This window comes from Phalaenopsis equestris, unplaced genomic scaffold (genome assembly GCF_001263595.1).
Source record: "Phalaenopsis equestris unplaced genomic scaffold, ASM126359v1 Scaffold000273, whole genome shotgun sequence".
Taxonomy (NCBI): Eukaryota; Viridiplantae; Streptophyta; class Magnoliopsida; order Asparagales; family Orchidaceae; genus Phalaenopsis; species Phalaenopsis equestris.
Window position 1 is genome coordinate 357,654 of NW_018164715.1, and position 16,769 is coordinate 374,422.

Here is a 16,769-nt window from a genome sequence, read left to right on the forward strand (position 1 = left end):
ATATATATATATAAGAATTTTTTTTTATTTATAATAAAATAAACCTCAAATAATTTGGGGGTTAGATATGTAAATACATAGTAATTGGATGGTATGTATGTAATCCCATATTATTATTTAACTTAATCTTGTTTTCTTCATTAAGGGAATTGTAGATTTGTTTGTGCAATAGATGGAGTCAAGGCCAATGCCATATTGCCAAGTTGAGCATGTGAGAACTTGCCTTCGAAAATAACATTTATTTATTTATTTATTTATTTATTTATTTGAAATATTAGAAACAAAATCATGAATGTATTGTGTGCCATCCAAGAACCATTTGTATTATGCTGAATTATAATAATCAAATTAATAACAAATTTATTATGATAGTGTTGACATAATTTCTTATTTTTCTTATATTATCCATTTAGATTTTTTTTTTTAAGTATGCCAAAATAGTTCCTAATTATTTACATGGGGTCGTTTTAGTCTTAGAGTTTATAGAAGTGTCAAATTATTTCTCAGACCCTTTCAATAGTCACTGAATTAGTCTTCATGAAAGATTGTTAGAGCTCATCTCAGACCCTTTACATAGTGACTGAATTAGTCTTCATGAAAGATTGTTAGAGCTCAATTTTAAAATGGTTGGAAATTATTTTGACACTTCTATAAACTCTTCGCAACTCCACAAATTTTGCACAATATTCTCACTACGAGAAAGCCTTGCTTCTCTAGGCTTCACATTATATAGCTTTTTTTTCGCAAATTCTCAATTGTTTCATGGTGGCACTTGTAAATACATTGATTCCGTATCTCACAAACATTAGCTGTGTGTTAGATTTTGTAAATATCAATGTTTCGAGTGCTATATATGCAATTATCCAAAAAAAAAAAAAAAAAAAAACTTTGTATTTCCCACTACTTACATTACATCAGAGATTTTTTTTGCAATTTAAATATTTATTTTATCAAAATTTATGTTTGTTTATATATTATTTAATTGAATAATTTTTGTTACAAATTGACCAATTCAGGGCCCCAAGCAAAGCAAAGAGGTTGCTTAAGAGTATTTGGTGAGAATATGCCTCTAGAATGTTATGGGGACAAGCTCTTAAATTATTGATGAAGAGCATTTACATACATACCACCTAATTCCTACATATTTATATATCTAACACCTAAACCATAGTTTTTATATTTATACAACCCAAATATTTCATATCACTTGAGAAATATCACCACTTTAACTTTTTAAAAATGAAATATAACTTTTTGAGAATAGGTAAAGTTGCACATATTTATAAAAATTGAAGTTTAGGAGTTAGATATGTAAATACATAGGAATTGAGTGGCATCCATGTAAATCTTCTAATTGATAAATGAACAAACATTTTTTTCGTTAATGTTTTTTTATTAATATTTACATTTATACATAACATATTCAATTCTATTTAATGCCATTTAGCCATTTATCATTGAATCAACAATACAATCATTTACTATCCACCATTTTGCATTTGCTTGGATTAACCACACCTTTATTGATGTTAGATTTAGATATGTTTGGAGTTGTTGTAAGTTTTTTAATTGGCGGTTGTAAAGTTGTGGTTAAAAAAAATATTTTTTAAGAAACTGCGGTGAGAATTATAAATATATATTTCTTTAAAACAAATTAGTCGATTGTTTTCTTACAGTCGCCACAGTTCAACATGTCAGGGTGAAGAAAGTAGTTTACCACCAAATAAGTTTTTAGAAAGTAACATGAAAGTAGATTCCAAAATAAAACTATGGTAGTAGTCTGAAACTCAAAGCGGACAGAAAACTATCTCAAACAGATCCTTAGTCGCAAATTTTTGCATATTATTGTCCATTTTAGCTATGATGTTAATTATTGGTTATAAATAGCCTCTCCTTAACCTCCTAAGAGATCTTTTTGGACATGTTTCCATCTTGCTGGTGTCGTTGAGATTGAGCTAAGATTGAGTGAGCGGAGAGAGACTTGAGAAGTTTTCAATATTTCTGTCTCTTGATGTAGCATAAATCATCCTTCTTTAGGAGTGGATGTAGGTTAAAGTGCCAAAACCATTTAATATTTGTGTCATATTAGTTTCTTTTTTCCTGCATATTCTCTCCTCTATTCTCTTTTTTTTTTAGAATGTTTAGACAAACCTTCTTTTTTATTAGGAAACAAATTAACTCTGGGACTCTACCAATTTATGTCTTCTTATTGAATCAACCAAAACTTGACAAATCCTATTAATTTTCTTCTCAGTCATTTCCCAATAATCAAAACTTTTTAGTGCTCTTATTAAGATTTTATCAGTTAGTTAAAAAATTTATAGACAAACATCCACCATCAATTTCATACTCTATATTAATTGTCAAAAATGACAGCGAGTGCCTCTCATAACCTGCTAAAGAATTCTTCATTATGAAAAATTCACATTCTTTTACAAGAAGATAGGCATTCTACTCTAGTTAACTCTTCATATCATTATACCACCCCCTGTCATGATTTCTAAGTCTACATGATGTCAACTCTATCTTAAAATGCTATCCTTAAATCATATATTCCCTAATGACATAGTTAATCATCACCAATCCCACTTACTTTTCCATTGACCTCCGAGGCAAGCAAACAATTAAGAATTATTGTGCCACTATCTGATTGGCAGTTACGATTCTTTTACAAGAAGATAGGTATTCTACTCTAGTTAACTCTCCATGTCATTATACCACCCCCTGTCATGATTTCTAAGTCTGCATGATGTCAACTCTATCTTAAAATGTTATCCTTAAATCATATATTCCCTAATGACATAGTTAATCATCACCAATCCCACTTACTTTTCCATTGACCTCCGAGGCAAGCAAACAATTAAGAATTATTGTGCCACTATCTGATTGGCAGTTACATTTTCGTCAATCACTTTCTTTTTATCATGATTCTAAAAGAGTTTTTATCTATAAAATTTAAGATGTGAGCATTATACATTACAAAGGGTTGAAAACCCTATTACTTTACCACCATTAAAGATGTAATGGCTTTGGTGCAAACATAAGGAATAAAAAAGTGGGTTTTTAGTATGGTAATGATTATTGAAAATTTCATTAACAGGTATGTGTGTGTCAACCTAAAGATGGTTAATAATTTTCCATAAAAGAATCATGCCCTCTAATATATTTCCATTCTTGGATTTGTGTTTGGATGCTTATACCTCAACTTTTCCCATTATTGGATTTGTGTTTGTAACAAAATGTTCTTGAAAAGTTTAAATTATTGTTAAGTGGAAGGATCAAAAAATTTATACTAATATAAAAAATGGATTTCAGGATTATATTTTCTAGCCACAAACTTGCATATTAAATAAAGAAAAAAAAGATAAATTTGACCAAAGAAAATAAGTATGTCTATTTTATCTCCTACTAAATAAATGAAAGTCATTCAGATTTAATTTTTTTCTTAAACTTGATGTTCTAATAAATAGAAATTAATTTTCTAATTCATAATTAACTGATTAAATTTAATCAAATCAAGAACATTTTGTTATTTTTTATCATCTTTCATTGAAAGAATCTTTCTTTGCCTAATATTATAATCTCTTAATTTATTTTTAATAAAATTGTGTAGGCTATGATCAAGAAAGGGAAAAAAAATTACAATTTATCAAAATTGAGGGTGAGAATAAAAAGAATATAGCAAGCAAAAAAAGCTACTCTGAGAATGTCTAGCATCGGTTGGTTTTCTTCAAGTGTTATGACCAAAATGATAACTCGTCTTCTTTTGGCTCCACACAAGCTTTGTTGAGTCTAAAATTGAGCTCCAATTTAATTTTTTTATTCTTCAAGAAAAAATAAATTCCTACAAACTTCTAGAATTATGCTAAAAAATTATAAATTTGTGGGATTATGATGTAAATTTTAATTGATTCACAATAAATGTTAATTTACTCTAACTATATATATATATATATAATAGGATAAAAATCCAAAGGATAATTCCTCTAATGCATTAATGACACCCAAATTAATGGTGGGATATTTTCCTTCTAAAAAACTAACAAAAAAAAAATGAAGAGAAGTAACAAAAAGGACCAAAAGATACAATAATCGAAAGAGACCTGATACAATAATCGACCTCTCTTCTCAATCTAATAAGAAGCCAAAAAGCCCTCAATTTCTTAACCCTTTCTCCAACAATTGAAAGCCAACGAACTTCCTCCTCTCCTAACCCCGACATGAGAACCTAAAGTTGTCACCTTTGTCCCCAAGCCCCAACCTTTTTCATCATATTCCATCCATGGCGCCCATTTCGACATCTACGTCGTCGGAAAATTGCGGGAAGGCGATGATAGCAGCAGCAGAAGGGCCATCGCCACCGGTGTCTGTCTCCCCTGGCCGAAACTCCGGCGAGGGGTTGAGATTCTGCAGCCTCCGGGGCGTTAGGTGGAGGATTAATCTCGGAATATTGCCTGCTTCCCAATCAGCTTCCATCGAAGATCTGCGACGCGTTGCCGCGGATTCTCGAAGGAGGTGTGATAATAGCCCAAACTTCCCCATGGATATTTAGGGTTTCTGGCAAGATTCCCTTTTTTTGTCTTTTTTGCAAACTTTGCACTTTGGTGGCGTGGTTTTTTTTTTTTTTGTGATTTGAGGATTGTTTAGGATCTAATGCTTGATTCAAGGATAGGAATCCTTTTTTTTTTTTATCTTTTTCGTGAATGGAATGTGATGTTAATGTTAGTTTCTATTTCCTTAGTTTGAGTCTTTGTTCTATCCTTTGCAAGTGGAGGCATAAATTTTGACTTGTTGAGTTTCTCCTCTTTATATGTGGTTTGGAGAAAATAGTTGGGATATTAAACATTTTTTTTTCTTGGAAGCTTGACTTTGGTTATGTATATAATCCATCTTTAGAATCCCAAATTACTTTTGCAGTCATGGTTAGATTAGAGTTCTCATATCTCATCCTCATATGGTGTTTGTTATAATGCTCAAGTGCATCTAATTATCATTCTTTTCATTTACTACATATAATTTCATCAATTTTTAACTTTAAACTTCCATTTAGAAATAAATACAAAGTGAGGAAGTCTATCTACAAAAAAAATAAATACTTAAGCAGATGTTCTTTTGATGAAATCTTGGCATGGTTACCTTCCTAACAACAATTACTATTTCAAAAAGCTTCATCAGATGCTTTTAAATCTTATGAAACAATGTGGTTTTTAACTAAGGATATGTTTTGGATGGTTTATTTTTACTATATAGCTTGCTCTTGGTCCATCCAGTACAATTTTCAGTATAATTTGGTTTGAATATTTGAGTTAAATCTATCTAAAATGTAATTTTAAACCTTGTAATTGTATTTTGTGAAAAGATAAGGTGCTTTCTGTATTAGACCTCTCTTGTTTTTTACAGTTATGCAAGCTTGAGACGCCGACTGCTCATAGATCCCCATGCTTTGAAGGATGGAAATAGATCGCCTAATTTGGCCATCGATAATCCTCTATCACAAAATCCAGGTATCTTTACTAATATTGTTGCAAAAAGGTGTCAAATTAGTCCTCAAACTCTTTTAATATTGGTTGGAATAGTTTTCTAAGAAGACTATTTTAGCTCCTCTTAAATGAGTTTGGGATTAAATTGACACTTTTATAGACTCGGGGACTAAAATGACCCCCCCGACAAACCAAGAGGTCATTTTGACACTTTTCTCATTAATTAACTATTATGTTGCTCCCATCTTAAACCAGATCTAATAGATAGAAAATTTATCCTTATCAAATGTAGATAAGAATACATGTTTTTAATGTCGAACTTAGAAAATTTGATTTTTTTTCTTTTTCAATGAGTTACTTTGAACAAATCATTAATGCTCAGCACACAGACACTTGGTGATCTTGTTCGTAAAATCTTCTTGCAGAGAGCATGTGGGGCCGCTTCTTTCACCATGCCGAGATTGAGAAAATGGTCGAGCAGGATTTGTCGCGGTTGTATCCAGAAGATGGAAGCTACTTTCAGACCTCTGCATGTCAAGGCATGCTGAGACGAATCTTATTATTGTGGTGCTTAAGGCATCCAGAGTGTGGATATGGCCAAGGCATGATTTTGTCAACTATTTCTATTTGATGCAGATACATATATCTTTTGGGGAATTTACAGGCATACCCTTCAATTCTTGTGTATTTACATATATAACAACTTAACATTCCTATTCACATGCTTATCACTCTAATCTTTAACATCACATCAAAAATACTGGCATCACTATCTTTTTAAGTGAAATAAAAGTGAACCACCTTCTTATGCATAGATCTATGACATCAAGGTGTTATAAATATCAGACTTTTGGTGTTAGATATGTAAATACGAAAGAGTTGGGCGGTATGCTGGTGAATTTTCCTTCATTTTTCTTCCAATATATTGTACCTACTATCAAAGCTAATCAAACAATTTATTCTGCAGGAATATCAGGAATGCATGAACTGTTGGCTCCTTTAATATATGTGTTGCATGCTGATCTCAATCACCTTTCGAATGTTCGAGGAATCTATGTGGACTACTTTAGCGACGAATTTGATGAATTGTCCTACCCAATGAGTGGCATTTTATCTCATAATACAGCGAAAAAGGCCAAAAGTTTGGATTTAGGTGACAAAGGTGATAACTCTTATCACGGAAATGGGTCGAAAATTATGGGCCTTGATGAACTCGATCCAGATGCGAGGGACCTTTTCTTATTGAGTGATGCCTACGGTGCAGAAGGAGAGCTGGGTGTGGTTATATCCGAGCGATTCATGGAGCATGATGCATATACCATGTTCAACGCATTAATGAGTGGCGGCGCTCACGGGGTGGTTGCCATGGCGGACTTCTTTTCTGTCTCTCCCGCCATCGAATATAGCACGAGCATACCTCCGATAATCGAGGCCTCATCCGCACTATATCACTTATTGTCTGTCGTGGACTCGTCTCTTCATAGTCACCTTGTTGAGCTCAGGGTTGAGCCTCAATATTTTGCACTCCGATGGTTGCGTGTTCTATTCGAACGAGAGTTTTCTTTGAATGATTTGTTAGTCGTTTGGGATGAATTGTTTTTTTCATCTAATGATTCGTGTATGGAGAATGACGAATGTCACTTTAGGGTTTTGTGCTCGCCTCGTGGAGCTTTTATTGCAGCAATGGCGGTATCGATGCTTCTGCATGTTCGATCATCTCTGTTGGCGACCGAGAATGCGACCTCGTGCCTCCAAAGATTGTTGAACTTCCCGAGGAATATAAATGTGGTGAAACTGATAGAGAAGGCGAGGTCTTTTGAAGCCCTCGCCTTGGAAGCAAACATATTAGCAGCATCATCTTCACAGGCTAAAAATAGGTCATTTTCAGCAACTAGAACTGTTTCGGTAGCTCCTAAGGCACCTATTAGAACTTTACCTGAGAGCTATTGGGAGGAGAAATGGAGAGTGCTTCACAAGGAAGAAACACTTCAGAAGAGTGATTTGAGCAAAGGGAGGAAGATCAAGGAGTTGTTGGGAAAGAAACTAGGCTTATCGAGGACAGAATCAGATCCTTCTCCTGCAAAAAAGTTTAGTGGGAAGATAGCAGCCGGGTCTTCTATCCGGCGCAGATTATTTGATGATTTGTCTCAAGACTTTAAGCCTGTAGACGATGTGGATCACGGTATTTTACCGTGTCAGGAGTCTCCTCATTCGAATGAAGAGGCGAGCAACCGTTTATTCGTAGATGCAAGCGATCAAAATACCGCGAGGAGCACGGAGGAGCCATGTGATGCATGTGATATGAATATATTGAGAACAGCGGAATGTGGAGCTGAAAATTTTTCATTAAGCACAGAAAATTCTTCGATGTCTTCAATGTCTACAGCTCCTACCGGTGATGGGAATGATGCCGAAATTGAATCTGAGAAGAGTAGTCTCTGTTCGGATTCATCAACTGAGGAAAGTGATGAGAAAAATAACAATGCAGAGGAGGAAAGCAGTAGTTATTCAGAGAATCCGGCACATAATGAACCAGAAGCCAGTGCTGCTGGTGTCAAATCAGAACCAAGTAAGAGTGATGATGTCGCAAGTGTGCCAGAAATGAAGGAGAGAAAACCATTTTCTGGCAAGTTTCAATGGTTTTGGAAGTTTGGAAAAGGAAATCAAATTGAAGGGAACTTAGAAAGAGGAGCAAATGATGCCAAGACCCAGCGATCATCTATCATTCCGAAAGAAAATGTTTGCCATGAAACCTTAGGAACTGCAGCAGACCGGGGCTGCTGTAACGACAGCTTGAAGATAGAAGCTGCGGAGAAGAAAGCGATGGGTACACTTAAGATTCTCGGACAATCCATGCTTGAGAATATTCAGGCAAGTGTGTTTTGCTGTTTAATTTCTTTTCGGTTTACTCGCCTTACTTTGATTTTGTTGAATCAAAGGAAAAAAAGAAATTGCTACTTTGGCCTCATTTTCTTATCACAATGTCATCCAAATGATTGTCAAATGTGTCAAATAAATCATATCTCCTAACAATGCTTAGAGATTTATGTTTCATCCGCTGATTTTTGTTTCAGGCCATTGAAGCTGTTTTCCAACAAGAAAGAGGCCAAGCGGGCGTCGGTCTTGGCGGCGGGGGCAAAGGCCAAGCTACAGCCTTTGCAGCTCTAAAGGAGCTTAGAAAGGTTAGCAATCTTTTGTCAGAGATGTGAGTCATGGCTTTCTTCTTATTTTTATGAATTTATCATTCTTCTCTTATTTAAATTATTCAACCATAAAAGCTTCTCGGCTTCCTTGTTTTTTCTTGCAAAGATATAATTGTGTTGTAAATATGGGTTGCAATTTATGAGGGGGAGAGGGGGGTTATCGTTAAGTCCATTCTTAGATTATATTGTAACTTGGAAACAAGAGGCAGGAAGCAGGTTGCTGCTGCTTACTGGATGTCTGTGGAACAGCACTCAGCTATTTTGTAATTAATGTATTACTTGTTCGGCAATAAGAGGCAAAAGTGAAATTTCATATTTTTGGCAATTTTTTTATGTTTTCTTTTGAACTTTTAGTGGATAGATCCATTTATTCGTCTTCAAAGATCATAAATTTTGAATGAGTGAGGATTAAAGTGCTGAAAAGTTTTTTTTTTTTTGAATTAAAATTTAGATATATAAATTCATAAGAAGTGTATAACAAGTGTGTAAATCTCCCACTTATATGTTGTTTGAAGATTGTAAAGGGCAAAGCTGATTAGTGGTGGCGAACAGCTTACGGTCTGTTTGGGGAAGCTGCAGCTTATTAATAAGCTATTGTGGATAAGCTGACCGTTTATTTTTTACAGTTTTAAAACAGTTGTGATTCATTTAATTGGGCCTGCGGTTGTCTAATTTTTTTAATAGTTGAGAATTTATTCTGTAAAAATATATATAAATTAAATATCATATTTTAATAGTGGGCCCAATGTTTCTGGATAGAGTGCTGATTTGTGGAGGAAAGCTAAAGAAAATGTTTTTTTTTCAAAACTGATAATCTCTTATGATGAACTAATTAAAGTGGAAAAAAAATATATTTTATTTAAGAAGAGAACATCCAACACAGTTCTTATATTCATGAGAAATTCAACGAAGAACTGACAACCATAGGTTTTTTAATTTTTAAACTACTAGGGCATTTAACCACCTACCACCCATTCTTATGTAATTAATTACACATCTAACATTTAAATTTTATATTTTTACATTTTTTCTCTCTTAAAATTTTCATTAAAATGAACATTCTCATGCTTAAATGATATATATATATATATATATATATATGCATAGAGATTTATGCTTTAGGTATGTGGACAGATAGGAATTGAGCCGAATGTATTCAAATGTTAACTTCTTTTCTCCATTAAAAGTTTATTTTTTAAGGAAATGTGCAAACATACAAATTTTGCATATTACTATCTTAGCAATGCTTATAATAAAGTTGTTGTGTGACTTATATATATATATATATATATATATCTAATTTCCACCCCAATTTTGTAAGAGTAATTTTTTCCATTACAACTTTACAATCACATTTTTTTTAAAAAAAAAAGTACAACCACCCCAAACAGGCCTAAAAAACTTATCCAAAACAGATAATAAAATACCATAAAACTCTCCTTGGGCAAAAGAAGAAAAAAGCTACAAAAGCCCAAATTGCACGGCCCATGACATTTTGTCCAAAATAACATAATAATAGTGCTGCAGCAAAAACAAACAATGCATTTTCTGTGTTTCTCCACAACCAAATCTTTTGCACATCTGACCACCAAGGAAGCCATGATAAAAGGTGAGCAGCAATGATGGGTTAGTTAGTAAACCCATGGAATGACTCTGTAAGGTACCTTAGTACAGTAATTTTTCCAGTATTTTCCATACCTGAAAACCAAATAGCAATGTAAACAATACATTAAATAAATTACTGTAAATCATCCAGAAAAAAAAAAAAAAAAAAACTTCTTGCAGGTTTGGTTAAGTGTATGATCCAAAAACAAATTGCATAAAATTTGATAATTACATTTATAACATTTTGGTGACATAAACCTATGCATAAAAATGTGTATTTCACTTTTAAATCATGGATGGAAAGCCGAATCAATAATAATGACGGTACTTTTGATGTGATGTTAAAGTTTTGAGTGTTGTAAATATATACATGTAAATATGAATGTTCAGGAGTCATATATAAAACCTGTGTGGTATGTAAATGCCCCTAATATTTATCATTACATTTGAATTTTCGATTCTATTTCAATTGATCTTTGAACCTTAAATCTCTCTTTTCGTCAGTTATTTCTCCAATCTGGTTCTGAAAACTCCGGCATGAATAATACGCTTTTATGCATAGAATGATGCAGTAAAGTACAATTGCTTACTTGGATGAACACCGGTCATCATCCCTCTTGGCGCGATCCAAGAGGAGAATTGTAAGAAAGATGACGTAGAAGTAGGGCAAGAACTGGAAGCGCAAGGAAAAGCAGTTAGACGAATCAAAAAAGCAATATTATCAAGATGAAAATATTTACATTTCAACAGAAAATATTACATGATTAAAGAGGGCGGGAACAGTCCACATAAACGCAGCTAGTATCTCCGGTATGTAGTGAAAATGACGAGCTAAACCCCACCTGATTGAGAAATCATATGAAGTTCGAGCATTTCATTCAAGTTTATCTTAACCATAGTTGCAAGAAGCTTGCATTCATTCAATTGTACTAAGTGATTCTGCCAATGATGTATAATTGAAGTATTATATCAGAAAAAAAAGGAAGATTTACATACATACCACTCAATTCTTATAATATATTTACATATCAAACACCAAAACTTCAATTTCTACATATACCTTAACTATGCATGAAAAGGTGCACTTTACTTTATAAAAGTCATAGTGGTATATTTCATGTGCTCTGAAATATTTGGGTGGTATAACTGTAAAAAGCAGAGTTTAGGTGTTAGATATGTAAATACATAGGAATTGGGTGGAATAGGAGACTGGAGACTCACCAGCCAGAAGTCAGGAGGAGGCTATTTTTTGTTTCTCCCTTTGAGGTAACATAAGTGGCTTCTATCTGTGACAAATTTATAAGAATTAACAAAAAGGCATTAATATAATGGAGTTCAGTTCTTTAATGAGAGGACTTGAACCTTCGATGGAGGCCGGCCCCAGATCAAACATTTCCCATTGGTTTTTCGAAATTCTTGCCGTTGCCTGTCACAATCATAATTGATATATATGCAGAGAAGTCCAGCCAGAAGAATAAATATTGCAAGCTGCAAAATAGAGAGTTTAATATAATGCAACAGTTACCCTCCATCAAATCTATACTGGTTCACAAAAAATAAGTTGTTAAATAAATATAGGGGCATTTACATACATACCACCCAATTCCTATATATTTCCATATCAAACATTTAAACTTTCCTTTTTTACATTTATATCATTCAAATCTTTCATATCAAATAAGAATTACCATTATGTTAACTTTTGAAAAGTGAAATACATCTATTATGCATTGGGAAGATGGTATGTATGCACAAATTGAAGTTTGGATGTTAGATTTGTAAATAAATTAGAATTGAGTGGTATGTAGATAAATCTTACAAAAATCTATATTCGACTCAGAATTAACTGTACAATTGATGCAGTAGTAGAGTGCTAAGTTTAATAACAGGAAAATTTTCAGAAACCTTAAAAAAATTAAAAAATTTTAAAAATAAAAAATAGTCAATTTGAAATATATTATACCTGGGTGCCTAGATTCACTGGATGATTTACAAGATACATGCCAGGAGAAGTATAGATTGATGGCACCCACACTAAGCATCCCCAGCAAATGTAGAATCCAGCTGAAGACCAACAGATTGATTGAAACACAATTTAACTAGAACAAGCAGTATCACATACTATGGCGGAGGATGAGGCTTGAAGCACATCTTAGCCAGAAATTTACTCATGGCGTCTCAGGAATTAAAGCAAACGGAAAGCCGAAGATATTTTCTTCTATAAACTTCAAACAAAAACGCGACTGATACCACAGTTCAACCAAAAAACAATAAAAAAATCCAATATTATTGCTAAATTCAATAGGGGATCACAACCAACAAACGAAAATAGCAAATAACAACAAACACAACACATACGAAATCTGAAATTGTAACAAACACACTCAAATAAGGTGAATCTCGGGGTGGTTGTGATAATTGATAAGGGTTTCGAAGGTGGCGGGATGGTGGACAAAATGGTTGACAAACAGAAAACAGCAAGGTAATGATTTCCTAGGATCCAGCTAGCAAGCATGCAGCAAGTACCAATGTGGAACAGCAATCCGAAATGATGGCAGCAAAAAGAGATGGCTGCAAAGCAGTGGCAGCAAAGATGAAGTGCTGGAACGGTGATGACAATGAGGATGGAGAGCTGTTTAGGGGTGTTGGCAGCAAGGAGAAAGAGGAAATTGGGTTCTTGGAAGGCGGTCTCAAGTCGGAAGGGAGGAAATGTGGTTTGGAATGTGGCGGCAAGGTGGACTTTAAAGAATGACAAATCACCATGGCAGGAACAAGATAAAGCCTGACTACCACTCAACCCAAGGATACAACCTAGAAGAGAAAACTTGAGACACTAGCTGCTGTCCCGAACAGAAACATGAAAAAAACTCCCCATCCAACTCTTAATACAACACATCTATAGGAAAAGTCTACAAAGGAAAGAAAGAAAGAAACTTGTTAAAGAAATAAAGAAAATAGGCACCGCGTTCAGTTTGCCTAACGCGATCGTGAATCCCGCATGCACTCGCTCTATGGAACAGTACTGTAGCTGAAATCACTGAATCATGTGCATGCGGGATAGCGGGTCCCGTGCGGGAAACTCCAGCATCAATAAGATTATTTCATGGAAAAAGAAACATACCACACAACTCTTATATATTTACATTATCTAAAACCCAAACTTTCATAGTTACATACATAACACTCAAATCTTTGACATCATTTCAAAAATACCACTATCAATAACTTTTTAAAGGTGAATATACATTTTCATGCATAGCTTTTTAATACCAAAGTTTTATAAATGCAGGTATTAAACTTTAGGTGTTACATGTGTAAATGCATAAGAATTGTGTGGTATGCAATACTTGAATCTAACTTCTCATGATCTTGAAAGAAAGAAAAGAAAAAAAAGGTGGCTTTCGAAGTCATGTGAGTCCCAACCAAAATCCCCATCAAGATGTTAAAAGGTGGACCTATTGAAGAACAGCAAGTGTACTGCAATCATGGGCGGTTGGATCATGAAAGCAACGGCTGATGATCTGGCCTCTTGAACAATATTTTCTTACAAAAAAGGTTTTGTTTCATAATATTTCTTATTATTGTATTCCTCACAAAGTATGAAATACAACCATAACTTATTTGCAAATTTTAGACCTTTCATGATGATAATTGGGAGTAGGTTAAAACCATTAAAAAAGAATTGAAGATAACCTTTTCTAATTAATTTAAAATAGCAAAATAGAACATGCATCAATGTGATTTGGATTTTATATTGAATACTACAAGGTCATATTACGTGTTGCAAAATTTCATTTAAACGTGTCATGTAAATTTATTGATCATCTACATCATGTTAACAAACATGCACATGCGGCTTTGACGTTGTCTTATTTGTTATTTTTTGTAATATACATATGCACACATGGGGCTGTCAAAATGGCTGGTTGTTCGCGAACAGCTCGTGTTTGGCTAGTTAAGAAGTTCATGTTCGGCTTCTTCGCTGAGTTAACAAGCCAAAGACGAACAAAGATTTGTATGTTCATGTTCAGCTCGTTTTGACTCGAAACATTACTCATCAATTATATATACATACATAATTATATATATATTAAAAAATTAATTGATTACAAGGCTACGCAGATTTATAATCAATTTAAAGCATTAATTATGAAACAAAATAAAAAATATTAAATTAGATTCAAATGCTGTTTTAATATAAACAATAAATTTTAAATCTCGCCCCAACCTTTAACATCTTATGTTTACGTGATTAGGGTTGTCAAAACGACTTTTTGTTCTTGAACAGCTCATGTTCGGCTCGCCTAGGAAACGAGCCGAACAACGACACAGACACATTTTTTGAGCTCGAAATATAAACAAGCTGAGCCTGGGCTCGCTCGTGTTTGGCTCATTTACACCCTTATACACACACATGTATATACATACACATGCCAACAACTACTAACAAATATAAGAAAATTTAGATGTTACACATATAAATATATTATAATTCTATGGTATTTATGCAAATGAGATTATAATATAATTAATACAAATAGCCGTCTAATAAAAGATTAAGAAAAAAGTATTTTGCTTTGTCTGTTCTCTAATCTTTCTTGGTAGATTGAAAAGTATTGATAACTCCTCATAAGCCCCAACACTTGGACCGCTAAACATGGCAGTTTAATCCATCAACAAGCCTGCTTTTATTAAACAATACTTCTAATCCTCAGTTAACAAGGAAAATGACAATGCCACGCAAACTTTATGTCTTCTGTTCTAAACTTTTTTAATGGTTAATGATAGAATGTAAAATATATGAATAGGCAGGAGATTCCCTTGTATCTGACCTTGATTTTTAATACAATAAATTAGATGAAGAACAAGTTTATATGATGTAAGAGGACAGCAAGGCTGGAAGGTCTGGATGGATTTAGATTTATTTATTAGAACTGATTAGAAGAGGAAAAAGAGTACCAACTATTTTATTAAATGAAGCATCTTTAAATGTAGAAATTCATCAAAATTGTTTACATTATTTGTCTAATATCTTAAGAAGTATGTTGCATAATATAAAATTAAGTCCATATGTAACATTCATAATGAAATGAAGTTTACTGAGTTTTTCTTGACGTTAAACTTTGATCTTCCGTATTGCAATGCTTTAGGCCTCTATCTCTTCTTGCCATGATCTCTCTGGAATGATGATGAAATTTGTTGTCTAACTTTTTCTTTGACGAATTGGGTTCTTTGATAAATCGATGGTAGATTTATGGTGACAAAATTTTCACATGATCTTTTTTTTGCGCAACTTTTAGATCATGTAAAATCTTTCATAATCATATCTTATATAAAGATGTAGATGTTATAATAATATATTTTTCTTTGGTGCTTGAAGTTATTGTAGTATATTGCTTCTTGGATGCCCATGATATAGCTTTAGAACAAAGGCTAAAGAGACCTAGTCCTGGTCTTCCTATTAGAAATGTAATCTAAGCGGGTGCTAAGAATATTTTTGAACTTGTAATTATTAACTTTATGTTTATGATGTCAAAAATTTTAGTGCATTGAATATATTGTATTTCTCATCTTTTTTGTGCCTTGACATTAGCTTATATTTTGCATAAATGTTAACATGATGGTCATTCCCAATATTGATATATTGTATTTTATTTCTTGGATAAATGAAATCATCAAGTATGTTTCTAATAAACTTATGATCTACATTTTCCCTCGTCAATCTGTTACTAAGCTCACGATTTTACAAGCAAAATTTATTTAAAAAATTCGAAGCATATTTTATGAGGAAAGAAATTTTTTCTTCACTTTTCAATGACATGAATACCAAGAAAGTAATTCAATAAGCCAAAATATATTATTTTAAATGTATTCTTCATGCTTTCTCTAAATCCATTCATCATTTTTGTATGTCATGTCATCTACATATAAGCTTTTAAAATGCTTTTTCATATCATCAACATAAAAGCAAAGAAATAAGATAATCATGGTCATGACTTACATAGTTACTAAGTTAATTAGTCTTTTCCTTAATTTTACTTGTAACTATATACATGATAGTCTTGCTATAAAAGGTTATCAATGTTTATTTAAATACATAAAATGCCTTCCTAAGCTTATTAAGTTTATTCTCCTTGTTTTCACTACACAAACTATAAGATGTTCAACAATTACCTTCTCTTCAAATTTTTCACTAAGAAAAATTGAAACGATATCTAATTGGAACTTACCTAATTGTTTTTTTTCTAGGCTATAAAGCCAAAATAGTTCTAATAGTATCACTTCAAATGACTACCACAAGTTTTAACATATCTTTTCATCGTCAACTAAGCTTTATTGCTTAATGTCCCATCATAATTAAGTTTGGGATTATAGACCCATTTATCCCAATTTCAATTAGAAAGTAAATCAACTGAATATTATGCATCATTTTTCTAGATTTAATGCATTTCTTCATTCATTGCTCTTGCCATTCTTGTTT

General features: G+C 33.0%; 2 protein-coding genes across 2 annotated transcripts; one reads left to right on the forward strand and one right to left on the reverse strand.

Annotated features, from left to right (window-relative positions):
• The first annotated feature begins 4,124 nt into the window (after window positions 1-4,124).
• On the forward strand, window positions 4,125-8,998 carry LOC110024761. The gene is made up of 5 exons (XM_020724915.1): window positions 4,125-4,515; window positions 5,401-5,504; window positions 5,906-6,082; window positions 6,457-8,351; window positions 8,555-8,998. Exons 1-5 carry the CDS (start codon window positions 4,283-4,285, stop codon window positions 8,687-8,689), a joined length of 2,544 nt encoding a protein of 847 aa, XP_020580574.1. The 5' UTR covers window positions 4,125-4,282; the 3' UTR covers window positions 8,690-8,998.
• Window positions 8,999-10,042: 1,044 nt separating this feature from the next.
• LOC110024764 (7-dehydrocholesterol reductase-like) lies at window positions 10,043-12,377 on the reverse strand. Its single transcript, XM_020724920.1, has 6 exons — window positions 12,252-12,377; window positions 11,651-11,776; window positions 11,510-11,574; window positions 11,049-11,130; window positions 10,879-10,961; window positions 10,043-10,381 (listed from the first exon to the last, which is right to left on the reverse strand). The coding sequence occupies exons 1-6, from the start codon at window positions 12,288-12,290 to the stop codon at window positions 10,315-10,317; spliced, it is 462 nt and encodes a 153-aa protein (XP_020580579.1). The 5' UTR covers window positions 12,291-12,377; the 3' UTR covers window positions 10,043-10,314.
• Between the last annotated feature and the right edge of the window lie 4,392 nt (window positions 12,378-16,769).

What these genes read in the sequence shown, in the direction of transcription:
- LOC110024764 (XM_020724920.1), bottom strand. Translation starts at nt 12,290, where the DNA reads ATGTATCTTGTAAATCATCCAGTGAATCTAGGCACCCAG. An exon ending in CAGTGAATCTAGGCACCCAG is followed by an intron (nt 11,777 to 12,251) that starts GTATAATATATT and finishes TCTATTTTGCAG; the next exon opens with CTTGCAATATTTATTCTTCT. An exon ending in CTCCTCCTGACTTCTGGCTG is followed by an intron (nt 11,131 to 11,509) that starts GTGAGTCTCCAG and finishes TTTCTCAATCAG; the next exon opens with GTGGGGTTTAGCTCGTCATT.
- LOC110024761 (XM_020724915.1), top strand. Translation starts at nt 4,283, where the DNA reads ATGGCGCCCATTTCGACATCTACGTCGTCGGAAAATTGCGGGAAGGCG. An exon ending in GCCGCGGATTCTCGAAGGAG is followed by an intron (nt 4,516 to 5,400) that starts GTGTGATAATAG and finishes TGTTTTTTACAG; the next exon opens with TTATGCAAGCTTGAGACGCC. An exon ending in TCCTCTATCACAAAATCCAG is followed by an intron (nt 5,505 to 5,905) that starts GTATCTTTACTA and finishes ATCTTCTTGCAG; the next exon opens with AGAGCATGTGGGGCCGCTTC.